General features: G+C 47.0%; 1 protein-coding gene across 1 annotated transcript; it reads right to left on the bottom strand.

Moving 5' to 3' along the window:
• Window positions 1-155: 155 nt before the first annotated feature.
• Window positions 156-9,161, bottom strand: ZPR1 (ZPR1 zinc finger). The gene is made up of 14 exons (XM_065945237.1): window positions 8,960-9,161; window positions 8,614-8,775; window positions 8,121-8,211; window positions 7,674-7,744; window positions 6,672-6,758; window positions 6,403-6,525; window positions 6,134-6,181; window positions 5,893-5,959; window positions 5,412-5,482; window positions 4,575-4,664; window positions 3,990-4,100; window positions 3,224-3,310; window positions 1,547-1,612; window positions 156-760 (listed from the first exon to the last, which is right to left on the bottom strand). Exons 1-14 carry the CDS (start codon window positions 9,128-9,130, stop codon window positions 626-628), a joined length of 1,380 nt encoding a protein of 459 aa, XP_065801309.1. The 5' UTR covers window positions 9,131-9,161; the 3' UTR covers window positions 156-625.
• Window positions 9,162-9,447: the final 286 nt, after the last annotated feature.

Below are 9,447 nucleotides of genomic sequence, written 5' to 3'. Positions count from 1 at the left end.
ATGTACCTGCACAAAGCAAGCATTCGAACATCTACTGAAGGAGTGAATGAAATGCCAGCTCCACTCCCCAAGTTACAGTTGCTCCACTAGAATAAATTTTCTTCAGGAGGTTGAATTCTACCAGCATATCAAATAAGGACAGAGTGAATTCAGAGGCCAGTGCCACCATTTTAATGAGAACTTCTTCACCTGCCCTGGACTCCCTCCCCTCAGAAGACTCTTTCTGTTGAAAGTCAGTATTTTATATACCCAACCCAACTCCCAAACTCCAGATGTAGATGTCTTCCACCTTCTCCCAACTCTTCAAAATTCCAGCCCTATATGAGAGAGCACTGTGTGGAGGGAGGATAAAGACTTGAAAGGGAAAAAGTGACAATGACATGCCCGATGGTTCATTTCTGGGTTTCCATGGCAATTCAAATCCTTCAAAGTAAGGTCAAGTAACCCAAGAGGTTTGTATTTCCATCACAAACTGTTCAGAAAGTGTGCCCAGATCTCCGACTTAGACCAGGTGTCCTCCCTGCACGGGCAAGGCCTGGTAGGGGGGCAACTCCAGCCTTTTCCAAAAGCAATAAATAACCCCGTCGTCTGAGTAGCGCTGGAGGCTGGTCGGGAACCGCCACTGCTACCGCTGGGCAGGCAGCCCTGTCTCATAGCCCTCTGTCTTCATGTCGTTGAGCCCCAGCTCCTCGTTTTGGTCAAATGTGCGCTTATAGTGCTCTACCTTCATCTCAGGATCATCTTCAGGTGCATACACATTCTGCAAGGCCAAGGACAGATCATCAGTGCCTCTGCCATCCTACCATCCCCCTCCCCCTGGCAACTTCTGAATTTCCACTTTATCAAGACCTTAATGAGTTTTTATTCTTTTTTTTGCCAAGCAGCATGCAGGATCTTAGTTCCTTAACTAGGGACTGAATCCATGCCCCCTGCAATGGAAGCACAGAGTGCTAACCACTGGACCACCAGGGAATTCCCTTCATTGTTTCAAAGGGCCTTCAACACCCAACAGCTAGGCTCAGCTCATGGGCAGCAACAGAGCTCTCATGGGCTGGGAGGGGACTGCAGGGAGGAAAAGTTTCTATCTGCACCTTCTTACAAAGAAAGTAGCATACTCTAAATTGTGGAGCAATCTTAGAAAAGTTTTGCCTGATCCATAATAACTACCCAATAAATGTTAAAGTTACTATCAATCACCAGAGCATCTCCCTTGTCAGCTTAAAATTTCCCGTCCTGGCCTCTGGACGACGCACCATGTCTCCTCGCTCTGCAGCCAGATTTGCAAAATGAAAACTCCGTGTTGTACTGAGAGCTGGGACTCCAGCTAGACCGGAGGAAGGAGGGACCTGGAGCCTCCTTTTTCCCCTCTTGACACACAGTCCCTTCCACCTCCCCGCCTCCTCATGTTCCAATTTCTGCTAAGTTTCCCTGATAAAAAGGAGTTCATTCATTTAGAATTGAGTGTCTCAGTTTCTGGAGAAGTAATGTGTTTAAGGAAGGTCAGAAAAGACATCTCTATGAAATACCAGGGAAGGTCTACTTGTACCTGCAAGTAGCTGTTTCCTGCTGGATCATCCATAATAAAGTGAGCCTTCAAAATACCCTCGAGGATCTAAAGGAGACAGAATTCAGCATGATCATGTAAATCTTACATAGTTCCTTGCAGGAAAGAGCTGTGTCTGCCAGCCTAATTTACAAGCAACCTAATTTACACTGAAGAATCCCCCAAAGTTTGAAGAACTAGTGAAATGGAGGTACCTCTAGAGGTGGAATGGAGAGGATCTAAAATAAGAATCTTTGATAGTTATCTAAGAAGCATCCCTATTTCCTCTCTCACCCCAAACAGATCAACTATTGTCCTTCCTCCATCCCAAGAGCAGATAGAGGATGCTGTGGAGAAGTGAGCGCAGAGCACTATGGCCTGGGGGGACACTGGCCCAGTGGAGGGTAGAGCGGAAGGAATCAAGAACAGGAAGTTAAGTGAATGTAGCCTTATTGGAGACATACCCACCCCCAGTCCTGTTCCCACACTGGGCTCTCAGAACACTGCCAGCCAAGCCTTGAGCCTCCGGCCAGGAAATGGAACACGCACTGCTGGGAATCTGACCAGCCCAAGAGGGGACACTTAACAACTCAAGCATTGGCGTCACCTCAACAAAGTGGCTGAGCTGAATCCCCCTCCAATGACCCAATGTCAACAAGACTCACCCCGCTCAGGTGGTTTAGTCATCTACTTTTAAATAGACAACCAATGATTACCAGACATCTGAGCAAAGCCCCTAACACTGAAAGATAGAAATCAAATGGGGGGAAAAAAAAACCCTTAGGAGGAAATGGAATCTATGCAAGGAAGATTAAACATAAGAAAAAAATATTAACATTCTCAAAGAGAAAAATATACTACATCCTTAATACAACAGGATGCTATTAGAAAAAAAAAAAAAAGCAGGCAGAAGTATTGAAAGACCAAAAAAAGCCACTTGGAAAATGTCAGTGGAAATGAAAAACTCAATTAAAGGGCTGGAAAATTATTCTCCGGCAGTAGAGCAAACACAAAGAAACAAAAATAGGACAAAAAAAAAAAATTACAGACAACCAGACAAGTCAGTCTAACATCCAAAACAGAGATTTCAGAGAGAACAGAGAAGAAGCAATAGAGCATTTTTTACAAGCTCCCTAGAAATGAACCACATGACTTTCCAGATTTAAAGAACCCACCAAGTGCTTGGCAACAGTGGTTGAGAACTGACCCACACCAAAGTACATTCTGAAATTTCACATCACAGGAGACAGAAAGGTATCATTAAGATAGGTCACAAACAAAAGATCAGGAAGCAGAATGCCTTCCAGCCTCTCAACAGCCAAACTGATAAACTGAAAGACATTAGCAGGAAATTGGAAGACTTTAGAAATTCTGATAAAAAATTATTTCCACCCAGAATTCTATCCCCAGCCATTCAGCTAGTACAAGAGTAGAATAAAGAAAGTCTCAGACATGCAAAGTCCTAGGAATTCTACTTCCCATGAACTTTCTCATGATGCTACTGGAAAAGATGCTCTAACAAAAAAAAGGGAGAAAACCAAGAAAGGAGATGGCATGGGATATTGGAAACAGAATTCCCAACATGTTAGATGTTTTTATGTGGCAAGAAGGGGTATATAGCCTCCTGTTTGTTCACTGGAACCCCAGGACCATAAACACTGACCAACCAGATCCTCTCACCTGGTCCAACTTCTGACTAAACTCCTGCAGTTTCTCCATCTGGCCAGGACTGGAGCTGTCACCCAGTGTGAAAGGGTTCTTGGTTACCTGCAATAAATGACATCCAGATCACTAGAATGCTGGCTCACTGTTTGTTAGGTTTAACCATAAACCTGATGGAGGCAGGGGACCAGAGGGGAGCGGTGGAGACCAGGGGTGCCCATTGGGGAGGTTTGGTGTCTATTTATTCTACACCACCTTCTGACCTAGGCAGCCACTCCTAAGACTGTGGATTAATCTGCCAAAGTGATAATGGGCAACATGAAACAAAAGCTATAGAAAGGTTCTTAAATATGAACTCTAGTCCTTGTTTGAAGAAGCACAAAGTAAAGTTCAATTACAAAGACAAAATACCTAACAACTGAGAATCAAGTGAAATGATTCACTAAGAAACAAATATATGGGTTAAGTCAACACATACATATACATGTATGTTCAGGAGTTTCAGGTACTAAAAGGACCCTCGTCCCCCCATCTTACAGTGAAATAAATGACATATTCAAAACCAAAAAATATCTACATCAGCCCAGAGTCAGGCCTGAAATTTTCCACTCTGAACTTTCCATAAACTTAATGTCATAATCCAAAATAATGTTTAACTCAAATCAGTTTAAAAATAAAGAAACCTTGGTTATCAGCTCCAGAACCCAGGACCTTTGAGGCCTTCGAGCCCGTTCCCCCTCAGCCACACTGTGGAAGCTGCATGCACTATCCTCAGGGGACTCACCAGTTCCCGGATGTCTTTCAGCATCCCCTCCAGTGTGGTGAACTTGCCCCCAAGGACAGCCATTCCCAGTTCAAATTCCAGCTCTGGGATTTCCACACTGCATGTCTCAGACTGCAAGGTGAGAGATCAAATTAGGCTTTCAATCAGAAGCCCCTGGAGAAAGCTAACCAGAGTCCTCCTGCCAAATTAATACTACCAGTAACAGTTTGGGGACAAAGTCAGCTGTCCCAGTTTTCTCTGAATCTCCAATTAAAGCCAGACTCACTCCTGAAGCCAACTTTAAAAGGGGACATTCTGAGTCATGGCTCCAAGCTGGCAGGCATCCTGTCATTAAGAGTCCAGAAACAAGGGCCCTTACAGACACTAGAGGCAAAAGGCTGCCAAGTCATCAGAAAGCGCTTCTGGGTCACCTTCTGAATCTGCAGTTCCAACCATCGATTAACTCTACTCAGGGATCTTCAAACCCAAAGGAGTAAGGAGGTACCTCACAACCCCAGGACTTCACCTATGATTGGGAGAAGACAGATTTCCCCTTGACACAGAGCCATGTGTGAAAGAGAGTCACTTCCCCACACGGGCTGTCACCTTGAGCAGATCTCTGGTCATATCTGAGGGATCGGTGATGTGGAAGGTGATCCTGGTGCCCAAGGGCTCCACAGCTCCTCCAGATTTCACCTGCACAGATGGGAACAGTGTCAGCGGTAGCAGCAGAGGAGACGCCATCCTCACCTAGTGCAGGGAGTCTGGGGAGGGGGAGGGGATAAAGGCTTGGACCTCCACTCAGGCCCACTACTGGCTACCAAGGACAGTGCCTTCTATACCCACAATGGCAGCAGTCATCCATGCCGAAAGCAGGGCGAGCAGGCCAGGAGCAGAGTGCCTAGCACCAGCAGCCTGCCAAAACATACCCCAGACCGCCAAGAAACTGAATTCACCTTGAAAAAAATGACTCGAGGTTGAAAGGGACTTTTAGTTGCATCTAATGGGTATATTCCCTTTATAGTTTTTCTGGTTTAAGAATTTAAAATTTATGCTGGAACACACCCAGGAAAAGAATTTACACCCAGGAAAAGAATTTACAACCCTCCAAGGCAGACCACTCTATTTTCACAAACCCAGAAAGTTTTTTATTATTAAGCCAAAATCTGCCTCCCTGTACTTTCACCCCTCTGAGAGGTGAGTCAAAAAATGGGTCTCTCTCTTCCATATAACTAACTTTGAATGTCTTCAACAAGTTATGCTATTTCTAACTTTTCTCCTCTGAGCTAATTTCTAGTTGCTTCAAGAGGTCCTCACCCTAAGCAGCTCGAGAAAGGAAGAAAGCTAGATAAGGGTTACCCTCAAGTTAAGCTTCTTCCCAAATGACGAAGCCCACCCACCTCATTGGTCTGATGGCTTTTCCAAATGACAAAGCCCACCCACCTCATTGGTCCGATGGCCGCAGTTCTCGCAGTTGGTAGCCATGATGATAACCTCCTTAAAGTGAGGGATTTCTGGAAGAGGGAATTAAGGAAATCTGCTTCCAGGAGAGCAAGACCACCCTCTGGGAAAGAACAAACCCAAATCTCACACACCCACAGATGCTGGTCCCAGGACTGCAGGAAACAGATCACAAGCCTAAATCAGACAAGCCCCCAGAAGAGGGCAAGGTCACCACCCACAGTGATCCCCACTCATCAGTGTTTGACAGCATGGCTCAGACCACACATAAGAGCCTAGAGACCATGGCCTAATTCTCTCTTTGAACCCAAAAGCCAAAGTGCACAGTCTCATCAAAGGCAACATCCTCCTCATCACTCAGAATAAAGCATATGCTTTCTTTGAAGGAAATATTTTCCAGACTGAACAGAATGTTCATGCCTGAATCAGATGAAGAGCAACCCAACGGCCCGATGAAAGATACGAACTAGCTTCATGTTAGTCTGGGCTGGAGCATTGCATTCCGGGCAATTAGTGTTGAACTGGAGCACCTGGAACACAACATGGGGATGTAGGGTGAGCCCTCCTAGGCGGGCAAACCTTGCTCAGGCTAAAGACATTCTACTGGTATGCTGGTGGCCACCCATATTGTTGGTCAGGAAGAGACTGAATGGTGTCAGTCTCAGTCTACCACTCCTTCCTCCACAAGAGCCAATGTGACTCACTTCATTTCTGATATCTTCCTCTTCTGGTTTCTCTTCTGGTGCCTCTGCCTAAAGTAGAAGAGACGCAAATCAAATGTTGGCACACAGACCTCAGCCTCCCCTGGAGGTGAGAGAAAATGCTCTGGCTTGCTTATGTCACCTGCCACCTTGTGGGTTTAACAAGGAAGTCAGAGAGCAAAGCCCTAGTCAGGGGAAGATCAGAGCTGACGCCAAGTAATCCAGAGTGCAAGGTAATTCCAGAGCATTCTTCACTTCTTCAATGCACTCACCTGGAGCCCCAGCATTTCCTCCTGCTGCAGAGTCCGATTATAGTGTGTGATCACCAGGGCATCATCTTTCCGGGGAGCATGTGGGTTTTCCACAAAGCTGTTTCCTGAGGGATCATCAATGATCTAACATGGGTAAAGAGAGAGCAGTTACAGCAAGAAATCACATACAATCCTCCATCTAACACTGAGGCACCACGGGAAAATCTCAGACAGTCTTATTGGTCTCTCCTCCCCTAAGTTTAGGGCACCTGGAGTCCCTCAATACTCACTAATGTGAAAGGTGAGGCCACTTGCTTTAGCTCTTTCAGTTTGGCAATGAATTCATCAATTCTTTCAGCCACGGCTTCTTCGTTCGCCTGACAGGAACAGAGAGTAGATCAGCCCTGGTGACAGACCTTATGCCCCCATTACTTCCAACAGGAAGTCACGACCCATCTTAGTGTAACTGAGAACACACTCAGGCTTCACAATAAGAAGTAGCAAATAAGGACTTCCCTAGGGTACAGAGGATAGGAATCCGCCTGCCAGTGCTCAGGGCATGGGTTCGCTCTCTGGCCCGGGAAGATGCCACATGCTGTGGAGCAACTGAGCTCATGCACCTAAAGCCTGTGCGCCACAACAAGAGAAATCATTGCAATGAGAAGCCTGCGCACCACAACTAGAGAAAGTCCACGCGCAGCACTGAAAACCCAGTGCAGCCAAAGATTAATTAATTTTAAAAAATAAATAAATAAATGTAGCAAATAAGTTTGAAGTTTATGGGTGGTGCCAGACAAGTCTCCTTTTTTACTCATTCAGCTATTTAGTCCAGGCATTTGTGCCAGGCAACAGACAACAGTAAATAAACGAGAACCCTTTCATGGGGCTCTATTTAAGAAAACCAGAGACTTATCTGTCCACTTAAGAAGACAAATGACTAAATTTTTAATTTTATTATTTCACATATATATATATAAGATGTCATAATAGATATAAGACACAATGGAGCACTCAGGAAGCACAGATAAAACCAAGGGTGTTAGGAAAGGCTCTTCAGAGCTAACAGTACAGTGTCTGTCTGATAAGAGGCCTCAATGTACAGTGGAGGAGGGGAAGTGGAAAGGACAGTGGTACAACATAATGTAACATCCAGGCAGCTATAGCATCACCATTCGCTTCCCCTCAAGGTTCTCTAACATTCAGTCAGAGACAGTTCAGCCACATGGGAAGGTGAACAAGTGTACAGAAGAAATTATTCCCTGAGCTGCTGCAAGGAGAAAACCCCAGCTCACCCTTCGAGTGGGCTGATCCTGCTCCAGGCCAGAGATAGCACGGCTGATCAATCCTTCAACAGTAGTCAGAGCTGGTGAGTAAGAACAAAAGACAGGTCAGGCTTCGCTTTGCCATCAAGTGCCTGTATGACCCTGGGCAGTTCATTGAACCGTCTGGGCCTTGACTTCACCTATAAACTCAAGGAGGCAGGGGACAAAGTTCCATTCACCTCTAGTTAAGAGTGATTATTACAGACAATTCTGTAATAAGTACATCACAGTGTTACTATCACTATATACTACCTTAAGCTACTTTATCTAAGCGCTCTGCTTAGGTTAAACCAATGAAGATCACAAGGATGTGGCCAAATCCATACATAAGCCACTACACCTGGCACCAAGAGTTCTGCAAGACAGTAAGATTCAGGCCAGGCATGAACAGCGCAAACACTCTGATCTTAAATATACCTCCTTTCTGGCTGAAGGCAGGAATTTCAAAATCCAGCTCTGGGATCCTAGTGGTGGCAGAGTCAGTCTTCACTACTTCTCTATCCATGTCCTGGGCAGAATGAAAGACCTTCAGTCCACAGAAGTCAACAATACTGGAGTCCCCAGCCCAGCTGTTTTCTTTCCTCTCCCCACTGGGGGCAGTCCAGACTGCTCCTGTGGAATAGCACCTCGATGTGAACCAGCCACCCAAATGGCTAGAATACTATTCATAACTACTGCTCATTTGATACCTTCTGATACTACTGCTTCATTTGATACCTTACAAAGCAGGTTCACAAGTCTTACCGCACCTGAGCAGATGATGGCACCAACGCCATTTTACAAAGGAGGAAACTGAGGCTTGGACCCTTAAGTGGATTTATTTGAGGTCCGACCACCTGGACGGAAGCTCCGACTCCAGTCCCCAAGCTTTCTCTAGGACACCAGGGTAACTGCCCTGGGCCCCTCTCACCTCCTGAGCCCTGACAGTCAAAGTGTAGCGCACTCCCTGGTCCTGGATCCTGCCCGCCGACTGGATCTCTGTGTTGTTCCAGCCACAGTGCTCGCAGGAAAAGGAGCTCACGATTATTTCTCTGAAGAAGGGGATCTTGGTGAGCAGGAGGCGCGTCATGCCCTGTGGAAGCAGAAAACAGTTAAGGAGAGTACCAATGAAACTCCCAACCCCCCATCTTTACTGAGCCCCAAGAGTGCCTCGCCTCCAGGTCCCCAGCTGGGCCAGCCTGCCAGGATCGCCGACCCCCGCTCCTCCCCGACTCTGCCCAACCCTCCAGCCGCCCGCGGCCGCTCTCTCGCCTCACATTGCGGTAGCAGTTCATGCACAGCGACTCGATCTCAGTGGGCTGCTGCTCCTCGTCTTCAGCATTGATAGGCCGGAACAAGTGCCCCGGCCCGGGATCCCGAGCCGGGGCGGGCGAGGGAGCGGCAGCCGCCGCCGGGAGCCCAGGCTCTACAGCCCCACCGGCCGACATCACCACGCGAAGATCAGGCCTCAACTTCCGGCTTTTGCCTCCCTCTCTTGGCCCCACCCCTTCCTCCGGCACTTCCGCCAGCTACGCCCACACCCTCCCGCCCCGCCCCTTCTTAAAGAGGCCGCGGACGCCTCTCGGAGACCTATCCGGCCTGGTTTACCGGTCATGCCTTGAGAAGTCAGCTGGGTCCAGGCTTTGTTTCTATTTCATTTCCGGCGTCACTGCCTCCAGAGGGTCTTCTCAGTCCCAGGGCAGTTTTATTGATCCTTTGCAATAGATCCGTCGCACAGGGTTCTAACTGTTGGTCCACAAGTCTA

Source organism: Muntiacus reevesi, chromosome 9, assembly GCF_963930625.1.
Source record: "Muntiacus reevesi chromosome 9, mMunRee1.1, whole genome shotgun sequence".
Lineage (NCBI taxonomy): Eukaryota > Metazoa > Chordata > Mammalia > Artiodactyla > Cervidae > Muntiacus > Muntiacus reevesi.
This window is presented reverse-complemented; position numbering and strand designations above follow the sequence as displayed.